The sequence below is a fragment of the Emys orbicularis genome, chromosome 17 (genome assembly GCF_028017835.1).
Source record: "Emys orbicularis isolate rEmyOrb1 chromosome 17, rEmyOrb1.hap1, whole genome shotgun sequence".
Taxonomy (NCBI): domain Eukaryota; kingdom Metazoa; phylum Chordata; order Testudines; family Emydidae; genus Emys; species Emys orbicularis.
In genome coordinates, this window is record NC_088699.1 from 25,953,347 (window position 1) to 25,972,339 (window position 18,993).

At 47.5% G+C, this 18,993-nt stretch overlaps 1 protein-coding gene across 1 annotated transcript in view; it reads right to left on the reverse strand.

Annotated features, from left to right (window-relative positions):
• Window positions 1-18,993, reverse strand: part of STX1A (syntaxin 1A) — a 296,907-nt gene that overhangs the window by 86,957 nt on the left and 190,957 nt on the right. Inside the window, exon 4 of the mRNA XM_065418475.1 lies at window positions 5,791-5,865. Coding sequence (XP_065274547.1) covers window positions 5,791-5,865 — 75 coding nt within the window. The remainder of the gene's footprint in view (window positions 1-5,790; window positions 5,866-18,993) is intronic.

Genomic DNA, 18,993 nt, shown 5'->3' on the forward strand with positions numbered 1-18,993 from the left:
TACAAAATGATTTAGTTCTGTCAAGATAAAATGCAAGGGCCCATCGGACATCAAGAGTATGTAATGCCGCTTCTTGTGGAGTCATGTGAGGCTTGGGATGGAATACAGGTAAGTGTATTGGCTGGTTAAGGTGGAAGGGAGACACCACCTTGGGGAGGAATTTGGGGTGGGGTCGCATTGTAACCTTGCCTTTAGAGAAAATGGTGTAGGGAGGGTAGGCCATCAGGGCACTTATTTCACCAACCCTTCTTGTTGACGTTATGGCAACCAAGAAGGCCACTTTCATGGACATGCGGCGCAGGGATGAGGTAGCCAGGGGCTTGAAAGGAGTTTTCGCGGAGAACTAGGTTAAGATTTCAGGAGGCTACTGGTGAATGAATCTCAGGGTAGAGATTTTGCAGGCCCATGAGGAAGCGTTTCATGGTAGGGTGGGCAAAAAGTGAATAGCCATCCAGAGTGTCATGGAAGGTAGTAAGGGCTGCGAGGTGTACTCTGATAGAACTGAGTGAAAGCCCATTCTGTTTTAGTGCGTAAAGATGGTCTAAGATGTGAGGGAGGGTTGCAGTCTGGGGTGTCAGGCGTCTGTGGAAGCACCGAGGGAGACGCGTTTCCACTTTTGCAGGTAAGTCTTACGAGTAGAGTCCCTTCTGCTGTGCAGGAGGACATATTGGACCTGTTCCGAGCAGGCTAATTCGTGGGATTGAAACCATGAATGAACCACGCCGTCAGATGGAGTTTCCGGAGCTGCACATGAAGAAGCTGACTGCAGTTCTGGGACAGGAGATCTGGTCTGTCAGGGAGAGTCCTTGGAGGACGGATGGACATGCGTAGCAGGTAAGGATACCATGTCTGTCTGGGCCAAGCTGGGGCAATAAGTATGATCCGGGCCTTGTCCTCCATGATCTTGCGTAGAACCCTGTGTATCAGTGGAATCGGTGGAAAAGCGTACATGAGGGAGCTGTTCCAAGGAATGAGGAACACATCCCCTAGAGATGCGTTCCTGTGTCCCACTTTGGAGCAAAATAGATGGCATTTGCGGTTCTGAGGAGTAGCAAACAGGTCTATCGACGGAGAACCCCAGTGGGAGAAAAGCTGTCGGAGTATCGTGGGATGTAATTCCCATTCGTGTTCCTTGGAGAAGTGTCTGCTGAGTGTGTCAGCGATAGTGTTGTGACACCCAGGCAGGTAGAAAGCGGTGATTTCTATGTGATATTGTATGCACCAATTCCATAGTCAGGTGGCTTCTGTGCATAGGGAGTGAGATCGTGCTCCTCCCTACCTGTTGATGTAAAACATACATGCTATATTGTCTGTCAGAACTCGGATGGACTTGTTCTTTATGGTAGGAAGATAGTGAAGGCAAGCGTACCTGACGGCTCTGAGCTCTAGAAGATTGATGTGCAGATAGGGATCAGCAGCCCTGTACCTTGTGGTCGCCTAGGTGCGCTCCCCAACCTATCGGGGAAGCGTCTGTGGTGAACATGAGTACTGGGGTGTGGAAGGGAACACCCATGCATAGGTTCTCTGGTTTTGTCCACAAATGTAGGGAAGCCAATACGTTTGGTGGTGGAGTCAGTGTTATGCAGAAACTGTGTCTGCTGGTTTGTAGTTGGAGTTGAGCCAACCCTGAAGGAATCTCATGTGCAGCCTGGTGTATTTGACCACGAAGGTGTTGGCTGCCATGTGACCAAGAAGCTGTAGGCAGGTCCATGCCTGTATTCTGGGGCGAACAGAGATTGTGTGTATGAGATGAGTAATAGTGAGGAATCTGTTGTGTGGAAGCAAGGCTTTGGTTCAAATTGAGTCCAAGGGAGCTCCAATGAACTCTATCTGCTGTATAGGTATCAGGGTGGATTTTTGGAAATTTATTTGCAAGCCTAGACTGTGTAAGAGGGAGATGGTAGAGTCTGTCGCTTTTAACGTCTCGTCGTAGGAGCTGGCTTTGATAAGGCAGTCATCTAAGTAGGGGAAAAGTATAATCCTGTGTTTGCGGAGGTGGGCTACACGTACAGCCAGGATCTTGGAGAATACCCTCGGTGCTGTGGAGAGACCGAATGGAAGTACTCTGTATTGAAAATGGTCTTGTCCAAGTGTGAATCGCAGGAAGCGTCTGTGTGCTGGATGAATGGATATATGGAAATAGGGGTCTTGTAGGTCGAGGGCTGTGAACCAGTCCCCTTGTTCCAGTGCAGGTATGATTGTACCCAGTGGGGAGGAGGGATAGCTCAGTGGTTTGAGCATTGGCCTGCTAAACCCAGGGTTATGAGTTCAATCCTTGAGGGGGGCATTTAGGGAACTGGGGTAAAAATCTGTCTGATACTCTATGATTCACTGTAACCATCTTGAATTTTTGTACACATACAAACTTGTTCAGTCAGCGTAGGTCTAATATAGGTCTCCATCCCCCACCTTTCTTTTGGGTCAGAAAGTAGTGGGATGTTGCGTCGGTACAGGTTCCACTGTACCTAGGTGGAGAAGATGAGCCACCTCTGCACGGAGGAGACGCTCGTGAGAGGGGTCTCTGAAGAGGAAGGGGGAAGGGTGGGCGGGGAAGATAGGAAAGGGATGGAGTAACCTGACTGAACTATTTCCAGGACTTAGCAGTCCTGCGTGATCTGTTGCCAGACATGGTGGAAAGCCTGGAGGTGGTGGCCAAATGGGCAAATAGGCGGCAGAGTCAAGGGGTGGTCGCGCAGAGCCCCGACCAGCACCTCAAAATTGTTATTTGTTTCCCGATGGGTGGGAAGTAGTTGGTTGTGCCTGGTTTTGCCTGCACCTAGGAGGTCTGTTGCGGTTTCTCCCAGTGTCATACGGTCTGGACTGGGGTCGGTGATATTGTTGTGCGCAGGGCCTCTGATAAGGTTGATACTGCTGTCTCCGAGGGATGGATGGGTATATGCCCAATGTGTGTAAAGTGGCCCTGGATTCTTTCAGAGTGTGAAGGACTTCATCGGTTTTTTTGGAAAAGAGTTTATCTTTGTCAAAGGGGAGAGCCTCCACTTTGGTCTGCAAATTTTTGGGGATACCGGATGCAGACAGCCAGGAAGACCGGTGCATCACCACCGCAGTGGCAGTGGTGTGGGCTGCTGTATCTGCCATGTCCATGGACACCTGTAGTGCCATCCTAGACACCAACTGACCTTCGACGAGGACTGACTTAAAGTCCGCTTTCCTGTCCTCTGGGATATGGGAGGCAAAATCAAAGAGTTTGTTGTAGTTGTCATAGTCATAGCTTGCGAGGAGGGCGGAATAATTTGCAATCCTAAATTGTAGAGTGGAAGAGGTATAAACCTTGCGGTCCAGAAGGTCAAGGCGTTTGAGGTCCTTGTCTTGCGGAGTGGGCTGGTAGTGTGGCTGCTTTGTTCTGTGCATCGCTGCATCCACCACAAGAGAATTGGGTTATGGGTGGGAAAATAAGAAATCAACATCCTTCGCAGGCACGTAGTATTTACATTCAGCTTTCTTGCATGTTGGTGGGATGGAGGCAGGGGTCTGCCAGAGAGTATCAGCTGGTTCTAGGAGGGCTTCGTTTATGGGTAGTGCAATCTTTGAGGATGCAGAGGGTTGGAGGATTTTGAGGAGTCTACGTTGTGTCTCCTGGACTTCTTCCAAAGGGATGTCCTGGCTGAGTGCCACTCTTTTGAAAAGTTCCTGGAATTGCTTAAAGTCGTCCACGTTTTGTGGAGGTGGAGGCATGAGGGCGTCCTCTGTGGCTGATGGCGAGGCAGGAGCCGGAAAATCCGGGAAGGGTTCATAGTCCACCTCTTCAAGAGGGGGTTCAGGAGCTCTAGATGTTGATGGAGCTGGGGATATAGGCGTAGGACGAGCTTGCGGTCTGGTACAAGGGGTGCAAAGAGGAGCGGTGGCAGGAGCCGACCACGGGTACCACTGAGGCCAGGGCACTGGATAGGAAAAGTTGGGTCCCGGCCATTGGGGGACAAAGTAGGGAAACTGAGGCTAGTTCCTATGATGCGCCATGTCTTGGGATATGTAAGGGGGAGACTCAGGTGGGGAGAACTCTGCCAGCTGCTGTATGTTGTTCTCGCTGTCAGTGAAAGTAGCCAGGTCAGGTGGCGAGAGCTGCTGTTCAAACAGTGAGCGCTCTGTGTCTAGGAGCGGAGAGTCAGGCTCAGGGGCCACAGAGATATCCTGCTAGTGCAGAAATTGTTGCTGCTCCCTAGGCTGGTGTGTTGCGGAGCGTGGAGTATGAGCGGCAGCCCAGAGTGAATTTTGATTGGCTTTAGTAGGAGCCACAAGACGTTTGTAAGAGCCCCGCAGGGGGTCTGAATCTGCTCCGGCGGCAGGGCCGGCTCCAGGCACCAGCTTGCCAAGCAGGTGCTTGGGGCGGCCACTCTGGAGAGGGGCGGCACGTCCAGCTATTCGGCGGCAATTCGGCGGACGGTCCCTCACTCCCACTTGGAGCGAAGGACCTTCCACCGAATTGCTGCCACAGATAATTGCGATCGCGGCTTTTTTTTTTTTTTTTTTGCCGCTTGGGGCGGCAAAAACCCTAGAGCCGGCCCTGTCCGGCGGGGGTGGCGGGCAGGCTCGATACCGACGTTCTTGTCGGCACCGGGGCGGAACGCGCTGCCAGCACCAGGTCCATCATCGGTGCTGGTGGGACCGGTGCCGAGGAAAGCTTCCCGCTGCGGGAAGTTGGGTCCCTGCTTTTGCGCCCCACGTGATTTGCCACTGAGGTGTTGGGGCGATCAGAGTTGCCTGCTCTCGGCGCTGTCAGCGCCAAGGGTAAAGACCTTGCAGGAGATCCTTTACCCTTTTGAGTGTCTCTGAGAGGAGACATTAGGGCTTCCTGCCTCTTTGCGTGGTTGCACCTTTCTCGGATTACCTCTGTCAACCATTAGCCATCTTTAGCTTTTAATCTCCCCTCGTAAAATACTCTCTCTAGTCCTCTAACCCGCTTTTGCAGCCTGAGGACAGGCCCGGGGTTAACAACGGCCCAGGCAGAGGCAGAATGACAACCAGCTGGGCTGGAGCATAGCTCCATTGTACAGACTCAAAAATGGGCAACAAAAATGATTAGGGGGCTGGAGCACATGACTTATGAGGAGAGTCTGAGGGAACTGGGATTGTTTAGTCTGCAGAAGAGAAGAACGAGGGGGGATTTGATAGCTGCTTTCAACTACCTGAAGGGGGGTTCCAAAGAGGATGGAGCTCGGCTGTTCTCAGTGGTAGCAGATGACAGAACAAGGAGCAATGGTCTCAAGTTGCAGTGGGGGAGGTTTAGGTTGGATATTAGGAAACACTATTTCACTAGGAGGGTGGTGAAGCACTGGAATGCGTTACCTAGGGAGGTGGTGGAATCTCCATCCTTGGAGGTTTTTAAGGCCCGGCTTGACACAGCCCTGGCTGGGATGATTTAGTTGGGAATTGGTCCTGCTTTGAGCAGGGGGCTGGACTAGATACCTCCTGAGTCCCTTCTGATTCTATGATTCAGAGTGCAGTGCTGAGGGAGGTCAGAGCTACGCAGCACGGAGACGAACATGGAACAAAACTCCGGAGAGTGAAACACACAAGCCTCACACACAGTCACCAGAAGCCCATTTCCCATGTCTCCTGAAAGCCAGTGAGCAGTGACCCGAGGGGCAACAGCAGAGCTAACCAAGTCTGTAGGCTCACCCACTCGGTGTGGGGCCTGTGGACAGCTGCAGCAGTGCTGGTGCAGTCCTGGGAACAGGCGCTGAGTCCAGCAGGGACCCTTCAGGCAGCGGAGGGACAGGCGAGCAGCAGCCAGGGGCTGGTTCCCTTGTGTCGTTGCGGACTAATACTCACTCTTTAACTTGGAGCGCACTTTGTTTGCTGTCTTTTTGATGTCAGACATTAATTCTTCGAGCTCCTCCTTTGTTTCTAGAGGGAGAAAGGAGAGAAGAAAGATGGATGCATTGGAGACACTGAGTGAATCTGCCCCCAGCCCGCCCCCCCCGTCACTGGACAGGACTCAATCTGCACCTGCCTCCCACTGGGCTTGAGCATCCAGCCCCTGCAGCACTCCTCCCCTCGCCTAGGGAAGGAGATCAGAGGGGTCACACTGCAGAGCAGGCCAGGAGCTCCCTTCTCCGTGGAGCCTCTGCCAGGCTGAGAGCGAGACCCATGGGACCAGAAATGTACCTGGGCTTCCCGCATGCCTGTGCCAAGGCTTTCACCCAGCCACTGAGCCTTGCTGTCAGCTATGCTAGGGTTAGCCGGGCTGTTCCCAAGTGCCCTGCAGGCACTGCCTGTCTGCTGCTCAGCAATTAGGGTGACCAGATGTCCCGATTTTATAGGGACAGTCCCGATTTTTGGGTCTTTTTCTTATATAGGCTCCTATTACCCCCACCCCCTGTCCCGATTTTTCACACTTGCTGTCTGGTCAGCCTAGCAGCACTAGACTCTCACAGAACTCAATCACTTGGCTTTTGTCACTTCAGCAGGGGCCCGATCAGCAGGCAGGCGTCTCCCCAGCTCCTTCCCAACCAGCAGGGAGAAGGGAAACGAGCAGTCACCTGAGACCCGAACTGCGGCAGGCTAGCAGGGAACACAGCAAGAGAGAGATGCTGTTCAGCGCTCCAGGCCAGGCGTGTGAGAGCAGTGGCACTGCCCCAGGCTTCAGCTACACAAACACAGCCAAGCGCCCACATCTCCATGCCCAGCACCCTTGCAGGATCTGGCCTGACTTGGCCAATTCTCCACAGGCCACTATAAAATGGTTCGCCCTTCTCAGTCAAAGCCCTAAGGCCTCTCTGCAGCAGCCAGCCTCTTCTCTGGCCCTGAAGCCTGCAGCCTTCAAAGGCACTGCTCTGCTAATTACCAGACTGCACACCCACCTGCTCCCCAGAACTCACTGCCTATGGCAGAAATATAGGGACTGAAATGGCACCACATCTCAACGCATTCACAGGCCCACTTCTCATGAATGTTTCTGGCTGGTCTGTCAGCAGAATGACAGCTTAACACAACTCTCCTTTTTCAGCACTGGAAGGAACAAAAGACTTACAGTTGCAAACAAAAATACTAATAGGGGAAGGCAAATCATTTCCCTTCCATCAGCAACCCAGCTTCTCCAAATTACCTCCATGTAACGAGCACATATCACTCAGCGTCCCCTCCAGGAACCAGCAGCGTCAGTTCCAAGGATATGGACAATGCAACTCACCTCAGTCATGCACACTCCACCTAGGAGAGCAGGCTTTGCTGAGCATTAAGGCACCAATAATAATTCTCTGTATTCCTCTAGAGCCTTCCATCCAAGCCTCTCACAGTGCTCCATAGATGTGATTAAACATCAGCACTTCTGTGAGGCCGGGAATATTCGCCTCCTTTTACAGATGAACAAATTGATGCACCGAGCACATCAGTGACTTGCTCAAAGACGAGGGAAGTGAATAGAATTCAGAGCACCCGACTCCTTTATGTTATTACACACAAGACTATCCTTTCTGTTTAACTGGGGAGAACACAGAAACCAGGCTGTAAGGATCAGCCCCACTCACTTAATAATAATTATTATATTTTAATAATTAGAATGTCTCTAGGCACAACCACAATTGTTATTACATTATAGGACTCAATTTGGCACTGGCGAGGCTTCAGCTGGAGTACTATGTGCAGTTCTGGGGCCAAGCAACAAAAATGCTAAGAGCTTTGGAAAACCTGACCTGTGAGGAAAGGTTAAAAAACTGGGCATGTTTATTCCTGAGAAAAGGAGATGGAGGGGGGATATGACAACAACCTTCAAATATATTAAAGGCTGTTCTAAAGGATGGTGATCAATTGTTCTCCATGTCCACTGAAAGTTGGACAAGAAGTAATGGGCTTAATTGGCAGCAAGGGATATGTAGGTTAGATATTAGGAAAACTTTCTAACTACACGGGTATTTAAATTATGGAATAGGCTTTGAAGGGAGAATGCGGAATCCCCATCATTGGAGGTGGCTAAACACCTGTCAGGGATGGTCTAAGTTTACTGGTCAGAGGAGTTGGGAGGGCGCTAAACTAATAGCAAAATAGCAAAAGGGAAGAGTAAAAAGAGGGACAATATAAGCACCCAGCACAAAATCGAGATGTTGAGAACAAAATTAATCAAGGAACCAAAGGACGTGAAGAGAAGGAATTCTTGATTTGCCTACACACCAATGCTAGGAGCCTGGGTAACAAACACGTTTATGAGCATAAGTTTGTTCTACTTGGTATTACTGAAACCTGATAGGATGATTCACATAACTGGAATGTTAAAATCAATGGCCATAGCCTAGACATGAAGGATCGAGTGGGCAAAAGGGGAGGGCGAGTGGCACTCTGTCAAAAATGGCATTACCCGTTTTTGAGTCACTGATAACTCAGAAGAAAATGATCTGGAATGCTTATGGAGCAATGTCCTAACAGATAAAGCACAATGCAGGGTATTAGGTGGTGTCTGCTACAGACCACCAAATCACACATAGGAACAGAATGACCATCTCCTTACACACCTATGTATAACATGTAGGAAAAATAGTTGAATGATCAGGCGGGACTTCAATCTGAGTGACACATGCTGGAGGTCTCATGCTGCCAGCCATGGGTAAAAGTAACATTAAGCAGTTACCAGTACAGGGGCCGACTGGGGTGGGGCTTTAGGCGGAAGGGGCGGGGCCGGTAGCAGCAGCGGCAGCCAGAGCCCCAGGCCTTTTAAATCATGGCCCTGGGGCAGCTGCTCCTTTTGCCCCCCCGCCACCTGTCAGTGGCCCGGGGGGGAGGGGCAAAAGGGGCAATGACATTAAAGCACTGCCGGCTTTAAGCAGGGTCCTTTGCCGCAGCAGCACTTTAACGTCAGCTGAGAACGGGCCGGTACCAGAGGTACACTTTTTACCAGTACACCGTGCCGGCCCATACTGGCTTACTTTCACCCCTGCTGCCAGCATTAAAACATCCTTGGAATTTCTAAACATTAGAGATCACAATTTCCAAACTCAAAATGTGTTGCATCCAACACAGGGGAGTTTTGTATTAGACTTTGTCCTTTCGGATAAAGAAGAACTAATCACAGAACTAAAAATTAATGGTAGCTCAGGTACAAGTGATCATGACTTGATCCCATTCATAATGTGCAAACAGATTAAAGTCCAGACCAGTAAAGTATATATATATATATATACTTGGTTCTTTAATAGCCCCAATTTCACAAAACTGAAAACAATTATGAGCCAAGCCAGCTGGGAGGAAGAATTTAATCAGAAAAATGACTATGGTAACTGGGAATTGTTTAATAACATCTTACTATAAGCCCCCAAACCCACAATCCCACAATTGAGGAAGGAGACTGTGCTGGTTAAAAGTCTATGTGGTTTAGAGGGCAGCTATAAACATTTTATATATAAACAAACAAAAGAAAGAAAGGGGAAGTTGATAGTAATGAATGTAAATCAGAAGTTAGGAATTGTAGAAAATCGATAAGGGAAGCAAAGAGATACAATGAGAACTCTATGGCTACCAGAGTTAAGGACATTAAGAAGCAAGTTTTTAAATATATTAGAAAAAAAGAATTCTGACAATGGTATTGGTCCATTAATAGATGGACATCGTAGAATTATCAATAATAATGCAGAAAGACAGAGATGTTAAATAAATACTTATGTTCTGTATTCAGGTGAAAAGTAAAATTATATAATGATAACACTCTTTCCATTCCACTAGTATCTCTGGAAGATGTTAAACAGAAGCTACTAAAGTCAGACATTTTAAAATCAGCAGGTCCACATAACTTGGATCCAAGAGTTTTAAAAGAGCTGGCTGAGAAGCTTGGACCATTAACACTGATTTTTAATGAGTCTTGGAGCACTGGGGAAGTTCCAAAAGACTGGAAGAAAGCTAATGTGAAAATTTTAAAAAAGGGCACATGGGATGACCTGGGTAATTATAGGCCTGTCAGCCTGACATCAATCCTGGATAAGATAATGGAGTGGCTGATACATGACTCAATTAATAAAGAATTAAAGGAGGGTGATATAATTATTTCAAATCCACATGGGCTCATGAAAACAGATCCTCTCAAACTAACTGGATATCTTTTTTGATGAGATTATAAATTTGGTTAACAAAGGTAACTGTTGATATAATCTACTTTGACTTCTACAAGATGTTTAACTAAGTACTGCACAACATTTTGATTAAAAAGCAAGAATGATATAAAATGACCATGGCACAAACTGAATGGATTAAAAGCTGGCTAACTGACTCAAATGTCTCAAATGTAATTGTAAAGGGGGAATTGTCATCAAGCAGGGCTGTTTCCAGTGGGAGCCTGCAGGAATCAGTTCTTGGCCCTAGGCTATTTAACATTTTTATCAATGAGCTAGAAGAAAACATAAAATCATCACTGATAAAGTTTGCAGACGACACAAAAATTGGAGGAGTGGTAAATGAATAAGAGGACAGGTCACTCATACAGAGCAATCTGGATTGCTTGGTAAACTGGGCACAAGCAAACAATATGTGTTTTAATACGGCTAAATGGAAATGTACACATCTAGGAGCAAAGAATGCAGGCCATACTGACACAATGGGGGACTCTCTCCTGGGAAACAGAGACTCTGAAAAAGACTTGGGGGTCGTGGTAGATAATCAGCTGAACAGGAGCTCCCACTGCAATGCTGTGGGCAAAAGAGCTAATGCGACCCTGGGAGGCATGAATAGGGGAATCTCCAATCAGAGTAGAGAGGTGATTTCTCCTTGTATTCCAGTGCTGGTCGCACCAGTGCCAGATAGTGTGTCTAGTTCTGGTGCCCACAGTTCAAGAAGGATGTTGATAAATTGGAGAGGGTCCAGATAAGACCCATGAGAATGACTGAAGGATTAGAAAACCTGCTTTACAGTGACCAAGTCAAGGAGCTCAAACTACTTAGTTTAGGAAAGAGAAGGTTAAGGGATGACCTGATCGCAGTCTATAAGTATTCACATGGGGGACAAATATTTAATAATGGGCTCTTTAATCTAGCAGAAAAAGGTCTAACGTGATCCAATGGCTGGAAGTTGAAGCTAGACAAATTCACACTGGAAATAAGGCGTGTACTGTTAACAGTGAGAGTAATTAACTCTTGGAACAATTTACCAAGTGTCGTGGTGGATTCTCCATCACTGGCAATTTTAAACTCAAGATTGGGTGTTTTTCTAAAGCTCTGGTATAGGAATCATGTTGGGGCAGGTGCCATAGAATCACAGAAGATTAGGGTTGGAAGAGACCTCAGGAGGTCATCTAGTCCAACCCCCTTCTCAAAGCAGGACCAACCCCAACTAAATTATCCCAGCCAGGGCTTTATCAAGCCGGGCCTTAAAAACCTCTAAGGAAGAGATTCCACCACCTCCCTAGGTACCCCATTCCAGTGCTTCACCACCCTCCTAGTGAAATAGTGTTTCCTAATATCCAACCTAGACCTCCCCCACTGCAACTTGAGACCATTGTTCCTTGTTCTGTCATCTACCACCACTGAGAAAAGCCAAGCTCCATCCTCTTTGGAACCCCCCCTCAGGTAGCTGAAGGCTGCTATCAAATCCCCCTCACTCTTCTCTTCCAGTCTGTCCAGCTGGTGTGATACAGGGGTCAGACTAGAGTGTCACAATGGTCCCTTCTGGCATTGGGATCTGTGAATCGACATGGTTCTGCCTCAGCGGAAGGAGCTGGGCTAGATGACCTTGCAAGGTCCCCTCCAGCCCTGCATTTCTATGACTGTTATTTGTGCGGCAGTAATGCCTAGAGCAGGGATTCTCAAACTTCATTGCACTGCGACCTCCTTCTGACAACAAAAATTACTACATGACCCCAGGAATGGGGACTGAAGCTTGAGCCCGCCTGAGCCCCGCTGCTCCGAGGTGGGGGGGGGGGGCAAAGCCAAAGCCCAAGTGCGAGGCCTGTAATCTGAGCCCTGCCACCCAGGAGAAGCCCTTGGGCTGTGGCTTCGGCTCTGGGTGGTAGGGCTTCAACTTCAGCTTTGGCTCCAGACCCCAGCAAGTCTAAGCCAGCCCTGGCAACCCGATTAAAAGAGGGTTGCGACCAGCTTTGGGGTCCTGACCCACAGTTTGAGAACCGCTGGCTTAGAGGCACCAATCTGTTCCAGGCACTGCTGTGATGCTCTGTACCTCGGGAAAACACCCTACACCCCCATGTTCATCCTTATAATATGATTGTGTGGTATCTAATGCACAGTTTGTCATGTTGGGTGTCTTAGGAAGGCTCATGATGCACTGAGCATTGTTGTTATAATGATGGTATAGCAATTGTTGTTACAATAATGTTATAGTAATGTTACAGCTTGTAATTTCATGTATATGGTTATGAGGCTGAAAATGTGTCCTTATGGCTGAAAAGTTTTTGGAAAGTAACTGTGTCTCTTTAAATCAAGATGCAGCTCCAACCCCTGTGATAACAGAGGAGTTGGGACCAGGAAATTGCCAGGTGGTAGTTTGTGAGAATGCAAATAACCCAGCTGACAGAGAGGAGGGTGTTCTCCCCCAGGCTGGTGAGAGACAGGGAGCAGTTATGGGAAAGCTGCTGGGAAAAGGTGCATCTGATCAGCGGGTAAACACACCTAGCCCAGAGAGCACAGATCATAGTTCTCTAGGAAACGGGGGCAAGGAAGGACTTGGTGCTGGGAGGGGGAAACACCTGGTAATCCCAAAAAGGGAGCTGGATTTTCTGCATATGTACAGTCCTGGGGTTCGGAAACCGCTCCCCAAAGGGCCAGCCAATGTGCAGGATCCCCCTGGAGCCTTATCTTGCCAGACCCTGAGATACCAAAATTCCAGAAACATGATTAAATCCTACACAGAGGGGAACTCTGGAGGGAAAGAAAAGCCAGTGACTAATTACATGGGAGAGAGTCAAAGGACACCATGGGTAATGAACAAACTAACCTCAAACGACACTATCTGAACAGAGGGCACGGTATCATAACGATACTTGTAAACACCCATCTGTGATAAAAAAATTGGTATTAATGTTACATTTTGGGATAAGAATTTTGTTACTGATGTCAAACCTTATGGTAACACTAGTTCTCAGTTAATACCTGTAAACAGATTTTAAAAGCTGATCACAGCAGAGAAACCATAACAAACCTGGTTTGCTGTGTGGGAATAGGGAAACTGAGGCCTGATCTACACTACAAGGTTAGGTCGAATTTAGCCACGTTAGGTCGATTTTATAATGAATGCGTCTACACAACCAACCCCGTTCCGCCGACCTAAAGGGGCCTTAAGATCGACCACTGTACTCCTCCCTGACAAGGGGAGTAGCGCTAAAACCGACCTTCCTGGGTCTAATTTGGGGTAGTGTAGACACAGCGCTGTGCAATTCGATGGTATTGGCCTCCGGGAGCTATCCCAGAGTGCTCCAATGTGACTGCTCTGGACAGCACTTTCAACTCCGATGCACTAGCCAGGTACACAGGAAAAGCACCAGACCCTGAGCTACCACCATCACCTGGGAACTCTGACCAGTTCAAGCTTCATGGAGTGGGTGAGATCCCGCCTCTTTCTCTCTGTTTTCCTTTCTACCTTAGGCATTAACCTTTAATGATGTATGTTATGTTGGTTTAGGCTCCTTGTGTAGTTATCACTATTATTCAATAAATAACTTGCAAGGTTAAGCTGGTTGCTCCTCTCTCTCTTGCTGAACTTTACTGTTTTGTGTTTTTAGCTTCCCCCATTTACTCTACAGCAACGCTTCTTTTACCTAAGCTAAAGATCCCAGCAGTGCCCAAAATACTGTGGGGTTTGCTCGTCAAATAGGTTACTACCAGTTCAATTGTGATGTGAGAGTGGGGATAGGGACATGCTGAATCTGGGACACACAAGGGTGGCAGTTTGAAAGTGCTGCTTGACCCAGTCCATTGAGCCCAGGGGCACATAAGGGGGGGCAGCTTGAAAGTGCTGCTTCATCCAGCCAATTGAGTCCAGGGACATATAAGGGGTCAGCTTGAAAGTGCTGATTGACCCGGTCCGCTCAGACTTGCTCTGTTAATGTATTGTGGGTGTGTGGGTGTTCATCTGGTTCTGGGGCTGGAGTAACCCAGCCCTAGGGAACCTAGGTCCTCCAGGATAGCTCCATTGGGAGGGGACTTGCATAAGGGAGAAGTAGATCTCCATATGAACACACATGTGACACAAGCGGTACATTGATATAATTACAGAACCCCCCCTCCCCCCAGAAGAGTAACCCTAATAAATGAGCATACCCCAAAGTAACGGGCAGATCTGGTAACACAGCCTATAGTTGAACTGCTCCTTACTGCTGTCCAGGCTGCTTGTGTACGGCTTCATGAGCCATGGGAGCAAGGGGTAGGCTGGGTCCCCAAGGATAACTATTGGCATTTCAACATCCCCAACAGTAATTTTCTGGTCTGGGAAGAAAGCTCCTTCTTGCAGCTTTCCGAACAGCCCAGAGCTCCGAAAGATGCGAGCGTCATGCACCTTTCCCGACCATCCCATGTTGATGTTGGTGAAATGACCCTTGTGATCCACCAGTGCTTGCAACACCATTGAGAAGTACGGTTTATGTACTCTTTGGCAAGGTGGTCTGGTGCCAAGATAGGGATATGCATTCTATCGCTCCACCACAGTTAGGGAACCCCATTGCAGTAAAGCCATCCACTATGACCTGTACATTTCCCAGAGTCACTAACCTTCTTAGCAGAAGGGTATTGATTGCCCTGGCTACTTGGATCACAGCAGCCCCCCCAGTAGATTTGCCCACTCCGAATTGATTACCGACTGACCGGTAGCAGTCAGGCGTTGCAAACTTCCACAGGGCTATCGCCACTCGCTTCTCAAATGTCAGGGCAGGTCTCATCTTGGACCTAATGTGGCTTAATGGGGACACGCACGATCGACTGTATAAAATCGGTTACTAAAGATCGACTTCTATAAAATCGACCTAATATCATAATATAGACATGTCTATGATGGCTGGTGCCAAGAGAACTATAACACAAACTGCCTTCAAGCTAGTCAGTGACTAACCCTCTTGCAGTAAATTAAGCGGGGATGTGTGACGCTCTGTACCTCGGGGGAACACCCTACACCCCAATGTTCATCCTTATAATAATATAGTAATGTTATAGATTGTAATTTCATGTATATAGTTATGAGGCTGAAAATGTGTCCTCATGGCTTAAAACAGGCCCAGGCAAAAACTCTCCAAGAGCAGAGGGGCAGTTCACACCTCATCAGGGCATGTATGGGACAAACCCAGCCCAGCGTCACAGGAACAAAGGACACTGGCCTAGGCAGCAACAAAGGATCTGTTGGACTCTCAAGTGAGTCACCCCCCCTTCCCTTGGTCAGTTTGGGACTATGATAAGGTAATGCTCACCTGACTCGGGGGGGGGGGGGGCAAAGCCAAGAGGGAAGAAAGAACATGATAAAAGGGAGAGACGATTGCCATGCTCTTCCTCTCTCTTCCACCTCCATCTACAGACATCACCACCAAGAGACTGAAGCGCTGATCAAAGGGGAGAGCCTGGCTGAAGGGCGACCAGCCAGCCTGTGGTGAGAAGCATCTAAGTTTGTAAGGGCACTGAAAGTGTTAAGATCAGCTTAGAATGCATTTTGCTTTTATTTCATTTGATCAAATCTGACTTGTTGTGCTTTGACTTATAATCACTTAAAATCCATCTTTGTAATAAATAAAATTGTTAGTTTATTCTACCTGAAGCAGTGCATTTGGTTTGAAGTGTGACAGAGACTCCCCTTGGGATAACAAGCCTGGTGCATATCAATTTCTTTGTTAAATAAGCTTGCAGCGTCCAGCACGCATAACTGGACACTGCAAAACGGAGGTTCCAGGGTTGTGTCTGGGGCCAGAGATATTGGCTAGTGCCATTCGATTGCACAATCCAAGGAGCAGCTTACATGCTAGAGGCTGTGCATGAAAAGCCCAAGAGTGGGGGTTCTCACAGCAGAGCAGGGTCAGGCTGGCTCCCAGAGTCATGGATTGGGGTGACCCAGCAGATCACCGGTCCAGATAACACCAGAGGGGAACGTCACAACTGTACAAACACAGAACAAAATGGTGGTCTGCCTAAGAGCTCACACTCTATTGACTGGTGTACATGGGGAAATTTACCAGTATAATGATACTGCTAGAGTTGTACTGATATCCAATACAACTATCCAGATATATGTTGGGAAAATAACACAGCGGGGCACAGACTATCCAACAAATTCTTGGACTGCATTGCAGACAACTTTTTATTTCAGAAGGTTGAAAAAGCTACTAGGGGGGAAGCTGTTCTAGACTTGATTTTAACAAATAGGGAGGAACTCGTTGAGAATTTGAAAGTAGAAGGCAGCTTGGGTGAAAGTGATCATGAAATCATAGATTTTGGTAAGCTCAGAGAGCTGATAGGTAAGGTCCCATGGGAATCAAGACTGAGGGGAAAAACAACTGAGGAGAGTTGGCAGTTTTTCAAAGGGACACTATTAAGGGCCCAAAAGCAAGCTATTCCGCTGGTTAGGAAAGATAGAAAATGTGGCAAAAGACCTCCTTGGCTTAACCACGAGATCTTGCATGATCTAAAAAATAAAAAGGAGTCATATAAAAAATGGAAACTAGGACAGATTACAAAGGATGAATATAGGCAAACAACACAGGAATGCAGGGGCAAGATTAGAAAGGCAAAGGCACAAAATGAGCTCAAACTAGCTACAGGAATAAAGGGAAACAAGAAGACTTTTTATCAATACATTAGAAGCAAGAGGAAGACCAAAGACAGGGTAGGCCCACTGCTTAGTGAAGAGGGAGAAACAGTAACAGGAAACTTGGAAATGGCAGAGATGCTTAATGACTTCTTTGTTTCGGTCTTCACCGAGAAGTCTGAAGGAATACCTAACATAGTGAATGCTAATGGGAAGGGGGTAGGTTTAGCAGATAAAATAAAAAAAGAACAAGTTAAAAATCACTTAGAAAAGTTAGATGCCTGCAAGTCACCAGGGCCTGATGAAATGCATCCTAGAATACTCAAGGAGCTAATAGAGAAGGTATCTGAGCCTCTAGCTATTATCTTTGGAAAATCATGGGAGATGGGAGAGATTCCAGAAGACTGGAAAAGGGCAAATATAGTGCCCATCTATAAAAAGGGAAATAAAAACAACCCAGGAAACTACAGACCAGTTAGTTTAACTTCTGTGCCAGGGAAGATAATGGAGCAAGTAATTAAGGAAATCATCTGCAAACACTTGGAAGGTGGTAAGGTGATAGGGAACAGCCAGCATGGATTTGTAAAGAACAAATCATGTCAAACCAATCTGATAGCTTTCTTTGATAGGATAACGAGTCTTGTGGATAAGGGAGAAGCTGTGGATGTGGTATACCTAGACTTTAGTAAGGCATTTGATACGGTCTCGCATGATATTCTTATCGATAAACTAGGCAAATACAATTTAGATGGGGCTACTATAAGGTGGGTGCATAACTGGCTGGATAACCGTACTCAGAGAGTTGTTATTAATGGTTCCCAATCCTGCTGGAAAGGCATAACGAGCGGGGTTCCGCAGGGGTCTGTTTTGGGACCGGCTCTGTTCAATATCTTCATTAACGACTTAGATATTGGCATAGAAAGTACGCTTATTAAGTTTGCAGATGATACCAAACTGGGAGGGATTGCAACTGCTTTGGAGGACAGGGTCATAATTCAAAATGATCTGGACAAATTGGAGAAATGGTCTGAGTTAAACAGGATGAAGTTTAACAAAGACAAATGCAAAGTGCTCCACTTAGGAAGAAAAAATCAGTTTCACACATACAGAATGGGAAGAGACTGTCTAGGAAGGAGTACGGCAGAAAGGGATCTAGGGGTTATAGTGGACCACAAGCTAAATATGAGTCAACAGTGTGATGCTGTTGCAAAAAAAGCAAACATGATTCTGGGATGTATTAACAGGTGTGTTGTGAGCAAGACACGAGAAGTCATTCTTCCGCTCTACTCTGCTCTGGTTAGGCCTCAGCTGGAGTATTGTGTCCAGTTCTGGGCACCGCATTTCAAGAAAGATGTGGAGAAATTGGAAAGGGTCCAGAGAAGAGCAACAAGAATGATTAAAGGTCTTGAGAACATGACCTATGAAGGAAGGCTGAAAGAATTGGGTTTGTTTAGTTTGGAAAAGAGAAGACTGAGAGGGGACATGATAGCAGTTTTCAGGTATCTAAAAGGGTGTCATAAGGAGGAGGGAGAAAACTTGTTCACCTTAGCCTCTAAGGATAGAACAAGAAGCAATGGGCTTAAACTGCAGCAAGGGAGGTCTAGGTTGGACATTAGGAAAAAGTTCCTAACTGTCAGGGTGGTTAAACACTGGAATAAATTGCCTAGGGAGGTTGTGGAATCTCCATCTCTGGAGATATTTAAGAGTAGGTTAGATAAATGTCTATCAGGGACGGTCTAGACAGTATTTGGTCCTGCCATCCGGGCAGGGGACTGGACTCGATGACCTCTCAAGGTCCCTTCCAGTCCTAGAATCTATGAATCTATGAATCTATGATATAACTCCCCATGTGGACACACTTATCCCACAGTAAGAGTACCTTTTCAAAGCACTGTATAGATGTGTGTGGCACTAGGATTATGCCAGTAAGTTTCCCTGTGTAGACAAGCACTAGGTAATGTGGCACTTTGATGTCCAGCATGGCTACACTGCAGGGCAGAGAGTGGGAATGATGACCAGGTGACCAGGTTAGCGGCAGGAGGAAAGAGAACCACCTCTGGACTGCGGAAGCAGCTTTCTGCTCCTGGGCTGGTAGTCCACGCAGTTTCTATTTGGTTTGTTCTTGCTGACCAAGAGCTGTCAAGCTACGGCAGCCCAAATGGGGGAGCGTTTTAGTGTCTAATTGAAATGCCCTGGAAGATCCTTCCTCGCAGAGGGAGAGGTTCAAAGGTGCCAAGGGGGACTCTGTCCAGGTGAGTGAGATGTGGCGGGTGGGAGGGGCCATGTGGAATGTGAGCTGGGATTGGGGTAATCCCGTTCGGTTTGGGC